Genomic DNA, 22754 nt, shown 5'->3' with positions numbered 1-22754 from the left:
TTCTTCCCCCTGTTCTACCTCTTCAACTTTCTCTATCACCTGTCAATCCTCTCTGTCCAAACTCTAGCGCTCATCTTTTATTCTCTCTTTCTCATCCCCCACTCTCTCTAGTTGTTGAAGGACTTCCCAGACGAGTTGAGGGCGGACATCGCCATGCACCTGAATAAGGAGCTGCTGCAGCTGCCGCTGTTTGAGTCGGCCAGTAGGGGATGTCTGCGCTCCCTGTCCCTCATCATCAAGACGTCGTTTTGCGCCCCGGGAGAGTTCCTCATCCGCCAGGGAGACGCCCTGCAGGCCATCTACTTTGTCTGCTCCGGGTCCATGGAGGTGCTGAAGGACAACACTGTGCTGGCTATATTGGGTAAGGAGACATAGGGCACACAGACTCACGCACGCAGACACACATGTACACACGCACATACTCACATAGGCACACATGTACACACGCACACAGGCACACATGTACACACGCACATACGCACACAGGCACACACACATAAGTGCATATACCGGATGACATACAGACCTGCTTTTGTTTTCTGAACAATCACACAATACACATGCATTTGCTGTGAATTACACAGCCTGGTCTCATAGACTAGACGTAGCATAGTAAACATATATCCGGGACACCCAGATTAGTATGATATGTTACGTTTGGTATGGCTACATTAGACGTGGTAAGGTGGTTGGTCGGGGTGGATGGGTAGGCGTAAAACACAAACGTCTAGCAACCCAAAGGTTGTGTGTTTGATTCTCATCACAGACAACTTTAGCATTTTAGCTAATTATAAATTTTGCAACTACTCATTACTTTTTAGCTACTTTGGCAACTACTTAGCATGTTAGCTAATCCTTCCCCCAACCCTAAACTTACCCCTAACCCCTAGCCTAGCTAACGATAGCCACCTAGCTAACTTTAGTGTTAACCACCTAGCTAATGTTAGTCACAACAAATTGGAATGTCACATGTTTTGCAAATTCGTAACATATTGTTCGAACTGTAAATCGTAACATATCATACAAAATGGATGATGGACATCCACAAATTAATGCATACCATACGAAACGTAACATATCATAATTGGTATGTCCCGGGTTTACATTTACTATGTTATGTGTACCCCTGAGTCCGGGTTGAAATACAGGGGAGCACTGGCTTGGAAACCCCCTAACCCCAATCTATACCAGTTTAAATCCAGTTAACCTTTACAGTATCAAGCAGCTGATGCATCATATAAGTAAATGTCTCATATCTTATATCTACAGGCTGATCTGTATTGATGGGCACTAGGCTATATTATGACCAGAGAGATCACTCCAGATTCAAGTAGAAATGTGGCGTTTTGCAGGTCCCCAGGACATCAGGAGAAGCTGTCAAAACCGTCCACTAGGGGCAAAAAAACAACAACTCAAAACAAGTGCCAGGAGCTGGGATTAAACCAGCAGTCTATGGAGTTGGAGCTCACTGCTTAGACCACTGAGCCATCCATCCACAATGAGTTAGCAAGGCCAGTCTTAATTAATGGCTATACTTAACCTGGAGGTGTTTTTCTGTTTTAACCCTATCCCAAACCTTAATCCTTAATTTAACAATCAGAATTAATGCCTGAACTGTTAACCAATCGGAATTATTGCCTGATCTTAACCCTAGAGTTATTCCTATTTAAACCCTATCCTAAACCTTCACCCTTAACTTAACCAATCAGGATGAAATGAAGTGAGTTACTAGGCAAAAATAGATGTTTGTCCAAGGACATCAAGAAATGACGTGAGACTGTGATAGCTTGTTGCAGATTATGACTTGTGTTGAAGAAGGGGCCTATTAGTATTACTGCAATGACATATTGAAATGTTGAAGTTGATTAGGGTAACTACGCTCAGAATTATGAATTATTGTCAGTTGGGAAAGTCCTTCAAGAACATGTGAGGAAACAACAAATTAACGTACAAGTACCCCCTCACACACGAACAAACACACCCACACAGACAAACAGAGTTGACTGTGTGACAGACTGACAAAGGATCCTTTCTCAGTACACTACCGGTCAAAAGTTTTAGAGCATTCATTCAAGGGTTTTTCTTTATTTTTACTATTTTCTACATTGTACAATAATAGTGAAGACATAAAAAACTATGAAATAACACACATGTAGTAACCAAAAAAGTGTTAAAAACATCATAATATATTTTATATTTGAGATTCTTCAAATAGCCACCCTTGCCTTGATGACAGCTTTGCACACTCTTGGCATTCTCTCAACCAGCTTCACCTGGAATGCTTTTCCAACAGTCTTGAAGGAGTTCCCACATATGCTGATCACTTGGTGGCTGCATTTCCTTCACTCTGTGGTCCAACTCACCCCAAGCCATCTCAAATGGGTTGAGGTCGGCTGGTTGTGGAGGCCAGGTCATCTGATGCAGCACTCCATCACTCTCCTTATTGCTAAAATAGCCCTTACACAGACTGGAGGTGTGTTGGGTCATTGTCCTGTTGAAAAACAAATTATAGTCCCACTAAGCTCAAACAAGATGGGATGGCGTATCGCTGCAGAATGCTGTGGTAGCCATGCTGGTTAAGTATGACTTGAATTCTAAATAAATCAAAGATGGTGTCCCCAGCAAAGCAGCCCCATGCCATAAAACCTCCTCCTCCATGCTTCGCGGTGGGAACCACACATGTGGAGATCATCCATTCATCCACACGCGTCTCACAAGGACATGGCAGTTGGAACCAAAGATCTCCAATTTGGACTCCTGACCAAAGGACAGATTTCCACCGGTCTAATGTCCATTGCTCGTGTTTCTTGGCCCAAGCAGGTCTCTTATTATTATTGGTGTCCTTTAGTAGTGGTTTCTTTGCAGCAATTCGACCACGAAGGCCTGATTCACACAGTTTTCTCTGAACAGTTGATGTTGAGATGTGAATGTTAGTTGAACTCTGTGAAGCATTTATTTGGGCTGCAATTTCTGAGACTGGTAACTCTAATGAACGTATCCTTTGCAGCAGAGGTAACTCTGGGTCTTCCTTTCCTGTGGCGGTTCTCATGAGAGCCAGTTTCATCATAGCGCTTGATTGTTTTTTGGGACTGTACTTAAAGAAACTTTCTAAGTTCTGGAAGTATTCGTATTGACTGACCTTCAAGTCTTAAAGTAATGATGGACTGTCGTTTCTTTTTGCTGATTTGAGCTGTTCTTGTCATAATAAGGACTTGGTATTTTACCAAATAGGGCTATCTTCTGCATGCCCCTACTACCTTGTCAGAGAGAATGCTACGAGTGTGCAAAGCTGTCATCAAGGCAAAGGGTGGCTATTTGAAGAAATTCAAATATAAAATATATTTTGAATTGTTTAACTCTTTTATTGGTTACTACATAACTCCAAATGTGTAATTTCAGTGTTCTAAAACGTTTGACCAGTAATGTAGACTGGCTAAAGTCAATACATTTCACAGAGCTGACGTTCAATCAGACAGACCTGGAGACTGAGAGGAGACCTAGCTCATTGTTTTACTATCCTTGTGGGAACCGAAATTCAAAATCCTATTATCACTAACCCCTAATCATAACCCTTAACCCTTAACCATTTCCACCCATTCCTTCTCACCCCGTCTTAGAGGGATACTGCTCCTACATAATTCTAGGGTCTATTGAACCATGTCCCCTCCCTCACAACCCTCGTTCCATGGACACACATTAATCCCAATAGCCCTAATGCTGACATGCTATGACAACTCCAGTGCCACTTCCTCTGTCTCTCGCTCTGTCTCTGTTTTCTTTTTCTCTCTCTCTCTCTCCTACTCTGTCTTGCTTTCCCTTTCTCTCCTTCTCATTCTCTCTAAGTCTTCTCTTCTTTCCTCTGGATCCACATACCTGTTTAAAGTTATATTCGACGTGCCTCAACTAGATATACAGTAGTAATCATGAAACCCTTGTCAACATAAATATACTTCTTAAGCGTATCACTATAGGCCCTACGCTAAAGGACTAACCATTCCAGGCACGAAGACTCACACGTCAGTAGACACACTTTTCTAGCTCACGTCATCACCCACAAACACACACAGCTCTGCTCCCGCCCGTGGACTAATGTATTTGCTCACACACACATACCTGTCATCATTACGCACATACAGTGTTTTAAACCAGTGATACATAAAAACATGAAACAACACAGACAGCAAGCACATCTATTTACATATAAATGGAGGGGGTGTGTGGACAGCTAGATGTCATGTATTCATGTGGTGACTGTTTGTATGGAGTACCACTATAAGCAGGGAGTGCAGCAGCCCCCTCAACACCCCTACAACCCGTGGCTATGCAGGGAGGAGCTGTGTCTTCCAAGTGTATTGTGTGATAACAGACCCCATAGTCATGTGTAATGATGAAGGTCAAGCCTCTAGCGGTTAGCATCAAAATGGCTGCTTAGTTTCCTCATTTAAAGGTGATTATGTCCCACATGTAGCACTTGACTATCATTCAAAGATGATATGTAAAGAGGGCGTTATATGACCTCGAGGTCGGTAGCCTTGCTGGTTTTCAAGCCCTACCCTCTAACGAGGGACTGATTTGAGTGTTTACTTCCAGGGGAAGAAGAAAAGCAGCAGCGTTGCTAACCTTGAGGCCCTGGTTTGAGTATCGCTGGTGTTGGGTTTCACGTTGATGCATGATCCCCCTTCACTTTTCACTCGCCTGCCGTTCTTTACAGACCAGAGTGTGCCAGGGACATATGTTCAGCCTACTGCAGACTGCGTGTGATTGTACAGCGTATTGCACCCTTAATAGAGATGTTATGTGGTTGTATAAGCATATAAGCAGTGGGTCACATCATGTGTGTGGTTAGATATGAGGTGTGTCTGTAGGGATAGGAGGGATAGGACGCTCTTCTCTAAGGGGTGCATGTGTTTGCGTGCATGTGTATGTTATTGTAATGTGTAAGTAGTGCAGAGTAGTCAGCAGTACATAGAGCTATCTATCAACATAGTGTGTCAGACCTTCGTCTATCTGTCTGTCGCTGGAGCAGAGCGAGAAGGATTTACGCACAATATCATCTCCTTAAATATGTCCCCAAAGCAATATATCAAATGATCTCTATTCATGTGGAAGGTCAAGTCAATACTTTGTGACTGTCTATAGGATGTGTTCTTTCATTCATTCACTTTTTCTTGTTCAGTATATTCTCTTGTGTCTGTCTTTCTTGATTCTAACAGCACATCTCTAGCCTTTGTTTCTCTCCTTCCCTCGTGGGGGGGAGATAAGCAAGCAGCTCCTGTGTCTACTGACGTGTGAGTCTTCGTGCCTGGAATGGTTAGTCCTGTAGCACAGGGGCTATAGTGATGCGCTTTATGGTTACTACTGTATATTTAGTTGAAGCACGTCGAATATAACTTTAATCAGGTATGGAGAGAGGGAGAGACATATAGAGAATGAAAGGGAGACAGAGAGAGAGAGGACGAGAGAGACAGAGGAAGTGGCACTGGAGTTGTCATAGCATTTCAGCATTAGGGCTATTGGGATTAATGTGTGTCCATGGAACGGGAGTTGTGAGGGAGAGGACATGGTTCAATAGACCCTAGAATTATATAGGAGCAGTGTCCCTCTAAGACACGGTGAGAAGGCATGGGTGGAAATGCTTCAGATCGTCTAATTATGCCCCTTTGTCCTACTGCTACTGGAAAATCATCAACAACAAACCCTCTTCCAACATTTGATCTCTATATGTTTTCAATGGGATTACACTGAGAATAATATAGTGAAGAATAATACTTCCAGCACTGGAAATTCGCTATACTTCCTCTCTAGATTTTCTTTGACTTCTTTTTCCATCCTCCTCCTCGCTCCTGTTTCAAGCATCACTCTCTTCTTTAGTCTTGCTCTCCTTCTATCTCTGTGTGTTGGTGTCTGCTGCTGTGCTGTGTGTGTGTGGAACATGGAGTCTTATAAAGAATTAATCATTTATGTCTCCTCTCACACGCATAGAGAGAGAGACAGAGACAGATATCATGCTCCAGTGGGTCTAGTCCTGTCTGTCTGCCCCCGGGGACTATGGAAGGGGACAGATAGGTGTTCGCGCTGAGCAGCCACCAACTGACTGGGTCCTCCTGGGGGGTTTGTAGCTGGAGGTTGACTTAGCTGGAAAGAGTGAGTTCTTTCTAACGTCACTAAGGCAGAATAGAAAGGTGCCATCAGATAAACAGATGGAGGGATGGATATTGCATGGATATCAAATGTATCAATACTTTTTCAAATATACTGCCTTAGCCCAGTCACCACCATCCTGGGACTGTCAAATCCCTCTGTATGACTCAATGACTCAATATGCTTTTTGAGAAGGCTGTCGTGTCGGTTTGGCCGGACGAGAGAGAGAATATCCAGGTGATAGCTATGATCCATTAGTGATGCCACTTGTTATATCCACTTCAATCTGTGTAGATGAAGGGAAGGAGACAGGTTAAAGAAGGATTTGTAAGCCTTTTAAGCCCGGAGACAACAGTTTCCTGTGTCTATCAAGAATGGTCCACCACCCAAAAGACATCCAACCAACTTGACACAAGTATGGGAAGCATTGGAATCAACATGGGCCAGCATCCCTGTGGAACGCTTTTGACACCTTGTAATCCAATCCATGTCGAATTGAGGCTGTTCTGAAGTCACATTGTCAAAACTCTTCACACAGTCAGCGAAATAGAAGTGTATGTGGACCAAACTGTGAATAATTTGTCATTGCTTTCACACAAAATGCAATCAATGACCACATTCTCCGAAGTCCATGAACTCTTTTCTCATTCATACTCCACCACCTGCTAAACTATATATTTGCAGCACGTTTTCAAATTCAACACACTGTTTCCAAAACGGTTAAAAACACATTCAAAACAGAATGATGGCAAATGTCGTGCATTTCTGCAGTAACCAGATTGAATCATATAGAAAATCTCAGCAGAATATTTAATCATTCCAAACACAGCTGATTGCAATTTCAGCTGAAAGCCTACCCAAGTGTCCTGTTTTAGTCTCGTTACCAAACAGACAAAAGAGGACGGCTTCAGAATGATTTAGTTTGGAAACATGGATCAAGGAAGACAGGTTGGTGGGGAGAGAAGAGTGGCAGGGAGGGAGAATGCGTGGAGGACAAAGGAGAGGAAGACCAAGAGCGGTGGTCTCTGATGAGATAAGGGCCACAATTATTGACCATGTTGTAAACCATGGTCTCTCTTTGAGAGAGGCCGGTTTAAGGGTACAACCAAATCTGCAGCGTTCAACAGTTGCATTAATAGTACGAAATTTCCGGCAAAACAACAGGTGAGATGTGCATCCTTCAATGATAATTGAACTACATATTACAGTACAATACAGCATGTTCACATTTTTACATGTACTGACATTTTGAAATATATTGATTGTTTTGTGTTTTTCAGTAGGATCCGAAAGTTGCCTCCCACAGGAGGGGGAGGCAGAATATTATCAGATGCACAGGAAATTGCCATTGTTGACATGGTAATTGGCAACAATGTAATCAAACTGCGGGTAATTCGGGACAGAGTGCTGGCAGACAATATCACTTTTGGGAATGTGAATACGGTCAGCACAACGACAACCAGAGTCCCAGAGAAACATAAAATAAGGATGAAGCAGTTGTACCCTTTGAGAGAAACGGTGAATGTGTGAAAGAACTCCCGTATCAATATGTCCAGGTAAGATGTCTGTTCAATAACCAAACAGAGTATATACACAGCTATGCATAATGTAAAGTACTGTAAAACTGTGGATGTATTGTATTTTATAGAGTAATGGAGATGGAAGCCAGGCAAACTGCACATACATTCATCTTTGTGGATGAAGCTGGATTCAACCTGGATGTCCCAGTCCAGAGGAGCTAACATCACAATGTGTGCAGCACTGTCCAATGATGGTGTGCTGTTACACAAACCACTCATTGGCCCCTACAATACAGAGAGGCTCATTTATTTTCTGGATGACCTGCATAATCAACTTGTGCCCGCGGAGGAGAGAGGGGGAAGAAACTCCCCTACTTCGTTGTTCTGTGGGATAATGTGGCATTCCACCACTCTGCTGCAGTCAGACTGGTTTGCTGCACATCCCAGGATGTCAGTACTATTCCTGCCTCCATTTTCCCCCTTCCTAAACCCCATAGAGGAGTTCTTCTCTGCGCGGAGGTGGAAGGTTTATGACCACCATCCACATGACCAGATGTCCTTACTGGATGCCATGAATGCAGGGTGTGGAGACACTTCTCCTGAAGACTGCCAGGGTGTGGAGACACTTCTCCTGAAGACTACCAGGGTTGGATTAGACATTCCAGAAGATACTTTCCAAGATGCATCGCCAGAGGAGACATAAGATGTGATGTTGATGAGAATATGTGGCCAAATGCAGGAGAGAGGGAGAACTAGGACCCTCACAGGACTGTACAGTATGAGTGATTATACTATACATGTTGATGAGAACTAGAACCATCACAGTACTGTACAGTATGAGTGATTATACTAGACATGTTGATGAGAACTAGAACCCTCACAGTACTGTACAGTATGAGTGATTATACTATACATGTTGATGAGAACTAGAACCCTCACAGTACTGTACAGTATGAGTGATTATATTATACATGTTGATGAGAACTAGAACCCTCACAGTACTGTACAGTATGAGTGATTATACTATACATGTTGATGAGAACTAGAACCCTCACAGTACTGTACAGTATGAGTGATTATACTATACATGTTGATGAGAACTAGAACCCTCACAGTACTGTACAGTATGAGTGATTATACTATACATGTTGATGAGAACTAGAACCCTCACAGTACTGTACAGTATGAGTGATTATACTATACATGTTGATGAGAACTAGAACCCTCACAGTACTGTACAGTATGAGTGATTATACTATACATGTTGATGAGAACTAGAACCCTCACAGTACTGTACAGTATGAGTGATTATACTATACATGTAGTTTGTTTTGTATTTATTATTGCAGCCCTGGAATTTCAGGAATTTGTTTTTTGTTTCAACTTTTTATTTTTCACAAGTAAATTACTATATGCAAAGATATAGAAAAAATAAAGGCTATTTCTGATTCATTCACATAACATATACTTTAGTACAGTCAAAGTGAAAAGGTGTTATTCTTATTCTATAATGAAATACTGATTTATGTGAAAAATCATTCAAACTTCAAAGAGAAAAGTTCATCATTTATGTAGTGCTCCTTGTTTGTGTTTTTTAGATCAGTGTGTTATGAGTGACAATGTATGCTTTCTGAGTGAGAATTGTTGCCAGTTATTGTCGAATGAGCTTATTTTGAGACGTATGAAGTGGTTTGAGTGAGTTTTGGAGGTGAGATTAACTGTTTGGCTGAGATGCATGTTGGTAATGCAGACTGTGTGAAGACTTTTGAAAAAGTGGCTTCAGTATTGACCGATGCTTGTTAGCAATTGAAAAAAAATGTAAGAACACCATAACTCTAACCAGTCATCAATCCAATATCACCTGACCTTTTGAGACCCTGACATGTGGATCTATGACACACGTGACCCATAGAGCCACATGTCAGGGTCTCAAAAGGTCAGGTGGTATTGGATTGATGACTGGTTAGAGTTATGGTGTTCTTAATGTTTGGTGTACTCTGTGTGTGTGTGTGTGTGTGTGAGAGAGGTTATTCATCTGCCAAGCTCCCAGCCTATTTCTCTAATCATGGCACACACATCAATGAGAAGGCAGGCAGCAAGTGAGCAACATCGCAGCTCTGAGATTATTAATGGATGGATATGAAAGGATTAAAACACTTGGATTATTCATCCAGAGCTGTAAAACCAAGCTGGGAGCAGTGGAGCACGGCCCATAGAGTACATCTAGCCAGGTCTCCCTTCAAACACAGAGGTTCCTGGGAGACAAAGGGTTAACACAGACACAGGGGACTGAGGGGGGGGGGGGGGGGGGTTGCCTTGGAAGTAGTCAGAATGATATTGACACACACAAACATGGTTCGATAGGCCATGCACATGGACTAGAGTCAAGGACGGATGCTAAGCATACCGGATGAATACACCCATGTTTGAACATACATTCACACTCAACACTGGATTCATACATGTACACAATCCATAAGTGTTCCTATACATGCAGTTTTGCATCTCAATAAACTCATAAATATAAAATCTGTATAGCCTGCTAATAAAAAGAAAATCATGAGGGTGAGCGGGGGCATGCAGGAAGTAGGAGGCTGGCTGTATGTTCTCACACACACACACACACACACACACACACACACACACACACACACAAACACACACACACACACACACACACACACACACACACACACACACACACACACACACACACACACACACACACACACACACACACACACACACACACACACACACACACACACACACAGGGTGAAGGGGAGAGACGGGGAAGATGTTCTTAATGAAAAACGGTTAAAATTATGCTTCACTTCTTCAAATGTCATGTTGAACTAAGAATCTTTATAAAGTGGTTCCTTGAAACCTTGATTTTCTAGTCCTGTAGATGTCTATTATACGTGAGTTGAATTATGGTGAAGAAAGGAGGAGGAGGAGGTGGAGAAGGAGAGAAAATGAATGGGGGAGTCATATAAACCAAGGGGAGGGAGGAAGGGGCTGCGTACAGAGTGAGAGTGCAAATAAAGAACATGAAAGAGATTGTAAATCAATCTCATTGTAAATACAACCCATTTATGTTTATTTATTTTCCCTTTTGTACTTTAACTATTTGCATATAATATCACATTTGAAATGGCTTTATTCGTTTGGAACTTTTGTGAGTGTAATGTTTACTGTTAATTTGTTATTGTTTATTTCACTTTTGTTTATTCTCTATTTCACTTGCTTTGGCAATGTAAACATATGTTTCCCATGCCAATAAAGCACTTAAATTGAAACAGTAAACATTACACTCACAAAAGTTCCAAAAGATCCTCTGAGCGAGGTGCTGTAGAGGCTTCCTTTGTGCTGTTGTGCTGCAGTCGTCATCGTCCATCAGCCAACCACATTACCTCGAACACACATACACACACATACACACGGACACACAGACACACACGGACATTCTCATACTTTATTTAGTGCAATGAAACAAAGAGCACCCAATTACATACCGGTATGCTTAATGACTACTCCTATTAATAGTCATCATCAATACTGTATACATGTACTCAATATACTGTAATAATTAAACATGTCTTTTTAATGACTGCATCAAACATACACACACAAATTACACTCATACACACCGTGTCCACTGCCGACCCTTTCATGTGCCTTTTATGACACTAGACACAAATAGCCTTATAGAAAATATGTCTTTATGATGTTGGAATAATTGGAAAAGCTCGGTCAAAAGCACAGACTGCATGTGACGTGATGTGATGTGTGTGTGTTTTCCTCCATACCCCCAGGGAAAGGGGACTTGATCGGCAGTGATTCTCTGACCAAGGAGCAGGTGATTAAGACCAATGCCAACGTGAAGGCCCTGACCTACTGTGACCTGCAGTACATCAGTCTGAAGGGGCTGAGGGAGGTGCTGAGGCTCTACCCAGAGTATGCTCAGAAGTTCATCTCCGAGATACAACACGACCTCACATACAATCTCAGAGAGGGCCACGGAGCTGACGTGAGTAAAACTGCAACGCATGCAGGCATGCACAACTAAACATGCAGTAAAAACATACACACATACATGCACAATATCACACACAGACACACACACGCACACTAGTACATTGTTAGGCGTACAGCCTGCAGCTGTACCCGATTTGTTTGATCAACAGAGAACATTGAGTGAGGAGGGATGGGTTTGTCTGTGTGCATGTGTGTGTGTGTGTCTGTCTCTCTGTGTGACAGTGGTGAGACTAGTAACAAAATGGAGTTCCTCTCTTCTCTCTGTGTTATCTGCTAATGCTGCATTATAAAACTCTGAGGGACTTGCCTGAGGGGACATTCACCTTCAGAGGCCACATCATGCATTGTATGCATAATCACTACTCCACCTCCCCTCTCCCTCCTTAAAATACACAAACACACACACCACTCCCTACGCACACATCTGGCTGGCCGTGTGCAGCGGAGTCAAACTCAAGAAGACAGGAATAGCAGCGTTCAGCGGTTTGGAGTGTGTGCCGGAGCTAAGAATAGCGCCGGGGAAGTCAGTGGCTCTCGCTGACAGGCTGTGTCCCCTGCAGGTCCTGCTAAGATTGGATCCTGTGTGATAAAAATAGCCCAGGCAGTGGAGGAGAGAGGGAGGAGGAGGGAGGAGAAGGAGGGAGGGCTCAGAGCTCTTTCTTCTTTTTTTTCCTTCAAACACACACAAGAGGTCTGTCTCCACCTTTCACAGAATAGCATGTCTATTTGTAACTCCGACTTTCTAATCTTAGCTTACAGCCCCAAAGGCTGTGTTTGTGTGTCTGTGTGTGTCTGTGTGTGCGTGTTGTCGTGCGCATGAGCATGTATGCATGCGTGTTTGTGTTTGTTTGTCTCATATAGCATCCAAAGAGCTTATTCCTTATCGGCCAACATTGTGATGGCATCGCCGGGGTCTAAGGTGGGTTCTGCTTTACCGGGGTCTACAGTGGGCTCTGCTATTCCTGTCATTTGTGGGGGGCGATTTAGAGGAGCCCCTGGTGGGGCTAGGGTTGGGCTCCGGCTCGAAATGGACAGCAGCCATCAACCATTATTATGGGAAGCTCAGTGGTTAGATTGGTGGAGGTCCGGAATTCCCGTACACTTTGTTTTCCTGGAGCTAGGGTATTGGATTTATCAGAAGTCATGCCCATCACAAAACAGATTCCTGCTTGGAAAATTAATTGTCTTAGCAACAACTCTTGACAGAGGCGGGTTAAATCTGAATTTCTTAAGATTCAAAAAGGTATTCCTCAGGGTTTTATTTTTGGTCCATTATTGTTCACCATGTATATTAATGACATAGGAAACACTGTTAGTACTTGTAGAATTCGAGAATTGCTGTTCTCTAGATCACAAAATTTTGACCGTGAGGACCTGCGTATTTACGCTACAAATGGAGCCCAAATTGAGCTTGTTTCTCAATATAAGTACCTGGGTGTCTGGATTGATGACAAGTTGTCCTTCGTAATGCATATTGAAAATCTGACTAAGAAGCTAAGATCCAAAATAGTTTTTTTATATTGAAATAAATCATGCCTCAGTGTTAAATATATGAGAAAGATTGTTCAACCAACGCTTTAGGTGATATTGTTTACATGCATGCGGTAACCTCTGTTTTGAAAACCATGGACGCAGTCTACCAGTCTGCAATATTTTATCACAGGGGACAATTTTAGGACTCATCATTGTAGTATGTATAAAATGTGGGATGGACCTCTCTGTCTGTAAGAAGAGAGCTGCATTCTCTTTGATTTGTTTACAAAGCAATCTAACAGAATCTCCCTTCATATGTAACTTCATGAATTAAGATAAGAATCATAAGTTAACAAACCCGTTCTCAGGAATGGATAACACTAGAGATCCCTTCAGTCTCCACAGATTTTGTTTTGTTTTTTTGCCGCTAATCTGTGGAACAATATGCAGAGTTCACTGCAGTTAGATGTGCTGGTGCCACTCAGGCAGTTTTACATTATTGATTGAGGACCTCTATGTAGTTGAATGGGATTGCTTTTATTAAATATGTTTATTTTGTTATTGTGTGCTCTGAGAGAGAGAGAGAGAGAGAGAGAGAGAGAGAGAGAGAGAGAGAGAGAGAGAGAGAGAGAGAGAGAGAGAGAGAGAGAGAGAGAGAGAGAGAGAGAGAGAGAGAGAGAGGAGAGAGAGAGAGAGAGAGAGAGAGAGAGAGAGAGAGAGAGAGAGAGAGAGAGAGAGAGAGAGAGAGAGAGAGAGAGAGAGAGAGAGATATGGAGGGAGGAGGGTTTGGGAAAAGGACACTTTGTGAAAGCAGCAATGAATGCATTCCGTCCCCACTGTCTCTGCTGATTCACTTACTTCTGACTGAAAGACTGAGACTCATGAGCCAGGCGCTGGAGGGAACACAATGTACTGGGTACACCAGTCAGTTCCGTGCACACTGTAGTGTACGCATAGACACACTTACAGACACATGCAGTAAACACACACACGTTCAAACCACAGGAGGCTGCTGAGGGGAGGACGGCTCATAATAATGTCCGGAACGTAGCAAATGGAATGGCATCAAACACATGGTTTCTGCTCCAGCCGTTACCACGAACCCATCCTCTCCAATTAAGGTGCCACCAACCTCCTTGATACAAACTGAGATCGGAAGTTTGTGAGTTCAATCCCTGGCTGAGTCATACCAAAGATTGTAAAAATGGGACCTGATGCATCTCTGCTTGGCACTCAGTATGAACGGGATTGGGGGTAAGTCCCTGCGACAGACTAGCGTCCTGTCCAGGGGGTGTACTTGTACATCAAGCTGCCTCGTGCTACAGAAACAGGCTCGCTTCCGCTACTTACTTACAACCTACTGGGGTTCACACACATGAGCGTGCTCTTGCTTTCATGCGCACACACACACACACACACTGCATCATACACAAACGTGCACACATGCTCACAGTCTAGTTAGGCTGCAGATAAATACTCATTCTTAAACATTCTGACTAAACACACACTTACACGCTTGCTTGCATTCCAGAATGCTTGTGGCCATGGAAGTCTGCACACGCCATGCATACATTAAACACATCATGTGAATGTGAAGGAACACAGGCACGTGAACACACCCACCCCCGCACAGTAAAGCAGCCCCTGCTTGCCTTTGGGGCTGTGAGCTAAGATTAGAAAGTGGGAGTTAAAAATAGACTCGCTACTGTGAAGGGCGAACTGATATGAGGAGAGTGGGGGATGATAGTAGAAGAAAGGACAGAGAGAGGTGGAGGAAGGAAAGAATGTCTTTGATCAAGGTGAAAGAAGGGAAGAAAAGAGAAAGAGTGGGCCGTTGGCGGAATATGGTGGAATATCGCATCCATTCATTAGCTCATTTACTGAATAGGCCTGTGGACATGGATTCAGGTACAAGCTCTCTGTTTAGATAGTGGATGAGATCTGCATACACACACACCCACCACACCACCTGGCACCACCTGGCATCACCTGGCATCTGTAAGGGCAGAACAAATAGAACACACCTCCTCCTCCTTCCCCCTCTCCCTTCATCTCCATCCATCTCCCTCTCTGTCTCAGCTATGTACACCAACATGCCACCTTTCCATTCCATTGGTAATGTGCTGTAGCAGGTGGTGTTTGTTGTCTAAGACTAGTGGATTTAGCCTGTCCTTTCAACATTACGCCTTCTCATGTAATCTCACAGCCCGCTAATTGCTGCTTTGTTTGGCTGCACGGGTTATGGAAGTCATTTGTGTGCCTCTGAGGACATTGTTGAATTATTAATTTGGGGTTGGGGTGGGCTGGGTGAGAGGGGGCATGGAGGGACAAAAGTGTTTGAGGAAGGGATCTATCATACACAAACTCAGAGAGAGAAAGAGAGAAGCTGGGAGTAGAGTTGTACAAGTCTGCCTCCCACTGGTACTCTGTTGCTACTGCACCTACTGTACTGGCTAGTCTTCTTGTGGAATGGATCACTCTCCTCTCCTTCCACTAGCCTGGTCAGAAAACATTAACAATAATACCATTTCATATTTTGCAGATTTGAAGGAACTGGATATAATACAGGTAACTGCCAAAAATAAAGGAAACGCCAACATAAAGTGTCCTAATAGAGCATTGGGCACCACGAGCCAGAACAGCTTCAATGCACCTTGACATAGATTCTATATGTCTGGAACTGTAATGCAGGGATGTGACACCATTCTTCCACGAGAAATTCCATAATTTGAAGTTTTGTTGATGGTGGTGGAAAATGCTGTCTCAAGCGCTGCTTCAGAATCTCAATTGGGTTGAGACCTGGTTACTGAGAAGTCATGACATATGGTTTACATTATTTTGTCATCAAACCACTCATGCCCTGTGGATGGGGGCATTGTCATTCTCTGGGGGCAAAATAATAGCCTGCCCAGCATTTTTATACATGACCCTAAGCATGATGGGATGTTAAATTACCTGTACCCATCTGTATAGAATTCCCTTTTATCAGATGACCATTCTCATCTCTCTCTCTCTCTCTCTCTCTCTCTCTCTCTCTCTCTCTCTCTCTCTCTCTCTCTAGGTGGACTGGGAGAGTAACGGAGGCCTGGTGAAGAAGCTTTCATCCATTAAGGAGGATGAGGAGGGTGATGAAGAACAGAGCTCTGTATCGTGTGCCCCCCGTTCCCCTTTACGTCTCACCAGGGTTATTAACTCGCCCCTGCGCTCCCCCCTGCTGCCCCCTCGGCCCTTCCGCCCCCCCTCAGAACACACCCGCCCCGCCACCCTGCAGATACCCGTGGTCAGCTTCAGCAGCGCACCGCCGGAGCTTAGTCCCAGGTAGGAGAAACACACACAGACTCACTCCCATACACACACAAATCATACACCACAGTTTGTATACAGTTTTAACAAGCTGGTTTAAACTCAGGCAGAGGATTGAATTGCTGTAATACAGTAGACTTGTCTATTTCATGGTGGCTGGTAGAGGAACTGGAACTGAACACAATTAACACTTGAGCGTTGATCCTCCAGTGCCTGTCTGGCTGCCATGGCAACTAACTGACGGTGCTATTGGGTCCCAGCAGAGGGAGTGTGGATTTCCCTCCACACCAGGCAGCAGGCTCAGTATGCAACAAGATCTCACAAAATGTTGAAATTGACTTCAGAATCCAATGTTTGTCCATGAGACTAGCGGGTTCAATCCCAGTGTTACGCAATCGTTTTTTGGTTTAAGCCTATCCCAAATCTTAACCCTTAACTGAACCAGAGCCTACTTGATGGTAATAGCGCTCACCGTTGCCCCTAGTGGTCGGTATTGAAGGCGATTCCCGACCTCAACGGACGTCGAATATTACTTTGGATCTTGAGTGACCTGGCTGCAGAAAGAGAGAGAGAGAGAGAGAGAGAGAGAGAGAGAGAGAGAGAGTGTGTGTGTGTGTTCAGCACACTGCATAGCCCGCCTGCCAGCCCTGCGTGAGAAGCCCAAACCTGACATGTGCTCAGTGGGGTGGCAGCTGTGTTGCTGTTTGAACATAACATCTGGAGCCAGAGGGAGAGAGAAGAGACCTACAGTAGAGTAGAGGGAGAGAAGGAATGAGGAAGGCAGGGCTGAACATAGGCTTAAATCCTCCACTCCTCTCTGACAGCTGTTTTCCCCCTCTCGCTTTCTCTCCCTCTAGGTTTGTGGATGGTATTGAGACAGAGAGAAATGTGAACTCAACCCAGAAGTTTGAGTTTAGCTCCAGTCTTCTACACAGTGGTCCACCATCCCCAGGACTAGGTAATACAATCTCCTCTCCACCAGTCTGTTGCTGCTCTCTTTCCAACATTTACTTACCTCTCCGTCTGTCTGTCTGTCTGTCTGTCTGTCTGTCTGTCTGTGTCTGTGTGTGTGTGTGTGTGTGTGTGTGTGTGTGTGTGTGTGTGTGTGTGTGTGTGTGTGTGTGTGTGTGTGTGTGTGTGTGTGTGTGTGCTCGTGTAGGGATCCAGGAGCAGTCAGAGATCAGACAGAGTGTCTCTAAGCTGAGTGATGAGGTGAGTGGTTCTAGCTGGTCAACAATCATCACTGTTTTCAGGGTGATCCATAAAAACATATCAATTACTGGTCATGAATCTAAAACCTAATATATAGTAACCAGTCACACTCACGCATCTCTTGTCTGTGTCCACAGATGAGCAGTCTCTCCCAACAAGTCTCTCAGCTCAGCCAGGAACTACAGGAAATGACCCGCCTGCTCCGGCCCCTCCTCCTTGTGGCGCCTCAGCCAATCCTGACAGCCATGACGCCCATCCTGACTCCACCCCCCAGCAGTGCCAGCCAACCGTCCTCCAGGACACCTCTGGTGGTCCCACCTCCAGCCCCGCCCTGCTCCCCACAACCCCACCCCCGGCGAACGCAGTCCTGCTCACTATTGGACGTGGACAGTGCTGACACAGGGAGGGTGGACCTGCCAGGTTGCCTCCTCCCCACCCCCCCTCTACAGAGGCCTCCAGCCCAGGCCCAGGCACATTCTCCAATCTCCCCAGGGAGATGTTCCAAGGACTTACTCCACTCCAACCCCCCTTCCCCTGGGAGAGGAGACACAGAGGGGCCCACCCACCTCTCCAACGGTTCTAACCACTCCAACCTCCCGGTCTCTAGCAACGGGTTCTTCCCTGTCCAGGACCGTCCTCCCCTTGCCTCCCGCACCCCGTCCCCCTCCCTTTCCTTCTCACTGTCTCTCTCCTCCTCACCCTCCTGCTCTCCCTGCCAGGGACCCCACCATTCTCGACCAGGCAGCCACAGTAGCCACAGCAGGGGCCTGCTCCCCCCGCCTCCCTCCCAGGACACCCCGCCCCCACCTTCCTCCCATTGCTCTGCTCCCCCGTCACTCATCTCCTCGCCTGGAGACCATAGGCTGAGGGTGGTCAGCCCCTCCTTTTCCTCCTCCACTAACCTCATCCCTCCCACGTCCTGTCTTAACCCCTCGCCCTTCTTCCCGGGGCCGTTCTCCCTGGACTCTCTGAGGTTTGAGACGCAGGGGGGCCCCAGGCTGGAGGCAGGACACCTGGAGCTTGAGATGCAGGAGTGGGGAGGGGAGATGGGGGAGGGATGCTCCCAAATGATGGAACACATCAGCTACATTGACGAGGAAGGGCCAGCTCTGTGACAGAGAGGCAGATTACATGCAAGAAGAAACAGTAGAAGAGAGAATAACAAGGAGAGAGGAGAAAATGTAGCCAGCTGGTCCAGAGAGCAACGTTGAACCTGTGATATGCACACAGACAGACATATAGACAAATTAATAGACAAACAGTGAGATGGTCAGGTGGAAACCAATGGCATCACTGAAAAAGATCCCACCAGGACAGTAGCATGACACCTAATCTAACGGCAGACTAATCAGGCGATCTGGCCATGTTCTGGTCATGTTAAAGCAACAAATCCTTCGGTATCTGTGGACGTCATGATGTCATAAGTGAAATGTGCACCTTTTTCCCTACCCCTCTGCTGACTCCATAGAGAGCATGTTGCCCGTGCCAGATTTTCCCAACCTACCACCCCTTCATGACATGACATAGGACTGGAAATGTACACTCTTATTCAGTCTCTGTCATGTAGATTCAGCATCATACTAACATATGTTGCTTAGATATCACCATAGCTGATTCAAATGTGGAGTTAATTTACTTCATATTACTACTAAATATTCCTTCAGAGTTTCTCTTTAGATACATTGGGACATGTTTCTCTGCTACTTGTTATATGGAGGGTTATTTGTTACATTTGGATAACCCCATTAGACTATCTCCACAAACTACATACACACTTGCACTGTGGTCTTATATAGAATGACACCCTCAGTGTCGATCCAGCATTCATAGTAAAGCCTACACACCGTAGTTTCTCTCCCTCTAACAATATTTAACACTACAAGAGAATCAGTGAGCTTACAAGACACATGGATCCCACCAGAACATGTAGACAACACTACTGTAGAGTAGATATTAAAGGGCAACTCCACCACTTTTCAACCTCATTTTCATTATCTTCAGCAAAATACCAGTGTCAACATATGTGTAAAAGTTTTGTAGAAAAAAATCTTTAGTTAAAAAGTTCTACACGATGACTAGCCTGATGACTCACACTAAATTATTCCGTTGCTCCGTTTTTCACTACATACTTTAGTCTGAGACTAGCATCATTGAAGTCGTCTGTGGTGACGAGGGGCACGAGGGGCGTTGTACAACACAAAGTCCCTTTACTACTCTGATTGGATCGCCTCTAACCAATCAGAGTATTAAAGCCGCTTTACCCAAGCGTGTTCTGGCACTGGCCCAAGCCATTGATTTCTTGACCAATCAGACGGCCCCGAATGTGTTCGCAATCGGTGAAGGGTCAGGGAGGTACTCAGAGCCAGACTCAATGCGAAGAAGAAACTAACGTCCGTGGGCGTGGAGTATAGTCGGAGCAAGGAGCCTGGGGAGCCAACCCGATGACATCGTCAAAAGTTTAAACATTTTAAAAACTGTTCTTTTCAAACACTATGAAATTTGCGGTGATATGGGGAGCAAGAAAATACCCTCCCTTGGGCTAGAAATTCATTGCAGGTTTTGAATATCAGTTTTTTACTTTTAATCCTACCCTGTGATGTCACAGAGAAGCATCTTTTAAATCACAGAAATGTGCTGTTTTTACATACACTACCGTTCAAAAGTTTGGGGTCACTTAGAATGTCCTTGTTTTTGAAAGAAAAGCGCATTTTTTGTCCATTGAAATAACATAAAATTGATTAGAAATACAGTGTAGACATTGTTAATGTTGTTATTGACTATTGTAGCTGTAAATGGCAGATTTTTTATGGAATATCTACATAGGTGTACAAAGGCCCATTATCAGCAACCATCACTCCTGTGTTCCAATAGCACGTTGTGTTAGCTAATCCAAGTTTATCATTTTAAAAGGCCAATTGATCATTAGAAAACCCTTTATGTTAGCACAGCTGAAAACTGTTGTTCTGATTAAAGAAGCAATAAAACTGGCCTTTTTTAGACTAGTTGAGTATCTGGAGCATCAGTATTTCTGGGTTCGATTACAGGCTCAAAATGGCTAGAGTTGCAAAGAATAATTCATGTATCAGACTGGCCAATAGAAATAAAAGATTAAGATGGGCAAAAGAACACAGATACTGGACAGAGGAACTCCTAGAAGGCCAGCATCCCGGTGTCACCTCTTCACTGTTGACATTGAGACTGGTGTTTTGCGGGTACTATTTAATGAAGCTGCCAGTTGAGGACTTGCGAGGCGTCTGTTTCTCAAACTAGACACTCTAATGTACTTGTCCTCTTGCTCAGTTGTGCACTGGGGCCTCCCACTCCTCTTTCTATTTTGGTTAGAGACCGTTTGCGCTGTTCTGTGAAGGGAGTAGTACACAGCATTGTACGAGATCTTCAGTTTCTTGGCAATTTCTCGCATGGAATAGCCTTAATTTTTCAGAACAAGAATAGACTGACAAGTTTCAGAAGAAAGTACTTTGTTTATGGCTATTTTGAGCCTGTAATCAAACCCAGAAATGCTGATGACCCAGATACTCAACTAGTCTAAAGAAGGCCAGTTTTTTGCTTCTTTAATCAAAACAACAGTTTTCAGCTATGCTAACATAATTGCAAAAGGGTTTTTTAATGATCAATTAGCCTTTTAAAATGATAAACTTGGATTAGCTAACACAACATGCCATTGGAACACAGGAGTGATGGTTGCTGATAATGGGCCTCTGAACACCTTTGTAGATATTCCATTAAAAATGAGCCATTTCCAGCTACAATAGTAATTTACAACATTAACAATGTCTACACAGTATTTCTGATCAATTTGATGTTATTATAATGGACAAAAAATTTGCTTTTCTTTCAAAAACAAGGATATTTCTAAGTGACCCCAAACTTTTGAACGGTAGTCTATGTAGACACTTCCCACTGGGCACAGACATCATTTAATTATTTTTTATGTATTTACATTTGGTTGAGATATCAGGTTAAATGACAAAAAAATACAAAAAAGTAAAAGTTCCCTTACGTTGATAACTTTTTGCAAATCCAAACAGTTTTCCACATTGAATCAACATCATCAAATAGATTTTTAAACAACCAGTTTTTGCTCAGTGGTTGGTTTGGTGCTGAGATGATGAGGTTAAAAAGTGGCAGAATTACCCTTTAAGAGGGAGATCTAAGGGCGGGCACCAGCCTGCCAAAGACAGGCTAGGTTTAGGTTTTGGAGGCTATGCATAGTGGGGGATGAGGGGAATATAGATATGTTGTGAAAAAGCAGACTGCCAGATTGTACAGTGAAGAGTTCCCACATCAAACCAGGCTCTAGCCATCCAGCCATTCGTGCCTTCTCCTTCGAACACACACTGCTAGTCATACACATATATACCACATATCATTCACAGATGGGGATTCCGTTGGGATTTATAAACCATTGACTATTCAATTATGAACACTGCACTATTATTTTGAAAAGTAAGTTATTTATGTATTTATTTGTGTTAGTAAATGATATATTCTGGCAATATCTTCTGTTGAAAATGCAGAGGAGAGTTGTGGCCCTTTTCCATCCATCACTAGTTGTTCAACCAGACATCTTCACTTCAGTTCAACAGCTTCATATCAAAGCCCACATGCACCAACACACACTATTGCCATGTCCCCAGCATCATCTGCAATCCATGGACAATTGTCAACCTCTGGATGACACAGACTTATCCTACAATGCTCAGATACTGCTAAATTGGATACGGCCTAATTTTACTAGCGCCGTCTGATGCGCTGTGTACCAGAGTTGTTTAGGGGTGGTGCACTATTCGTAATATAGACAGATTCAGATGCTGGTTTCTATTTTCTGTAACAAGGTGAGGACATGGAGGTGTGAGAGTAGTGGGAGGAGGGGGGGGGGCAATGAGAGGGGTTTGGGGTGAGGGTGTTAAATGCATGTCACAGCTATCTGCATGAGGAATGTGCCTGCTTCAGAACTAAGGGAGAGGAAGATGGGCTTACTGTGCTGCCCGAGGCTTTGGGAGGCTTCAGATGTATTTTATTATTAAATGTCACCAACTTCACCAG

General features: G+C 44.0%; 1 protein-coding gene across 1 annotated transcript in view; it reads left to right on the top strand.

The window, feature by feature from the left end:
- The window catches only part of kcnh3 (potassium voltage-gated channel, subfamily H (eag-related), member 3), a 195226-nt gene extending 174699 nt beyond the window's left edge, over nt 1-20527 (top strand). The window contains exons 10-15 of the mRNA XM_055878487.1: nt 112-361; nt 11477-11691; nt 16234-16490; nt 17333-17433; nt 17635-17687; nt 17825-20527. Of these exons, the coding sequence (XP_055734462.1) occupies nt 112-361; nt 11477-11691; nt 16234-16490; nt 17333-17433; nt 17635-17687; nt 17825-18802 (1854 nt within the window). The 3' untranslated portion in view covers nt 18803-20527. The remainder of the gene's footprint in view (nt 1-111; nt 362-11476; nt 11692-16233; nt 16491-17332; nt 17434-17634; nt 17688-17824) is intronic.
- The last annotated feature ends 2227 nt before the right edge of the window (nt 20528-22754 follow it).

Source organism: Salvelinus fontinalis, chromosome 23 (assembly GCF_029448725.1).
Source record: "Salvelinus fontinalis isolate EN_2023a chromosome 23, ASM2944872v1, whole genome shotgun sequence".
In the NCBI taxonomy this organism is placed as follows: domain Eukaryota; kingdom Metazoa; phylum Chordata; class Actinopteri; order Salmoniformes; family Salmonidae; genus Salvelinus; species Salvelinus fontinalis.
Note: the sequence above shows the minus strand (reverse complement) of the source record. Positions and strands in the feature narration are given on the sequence as shown.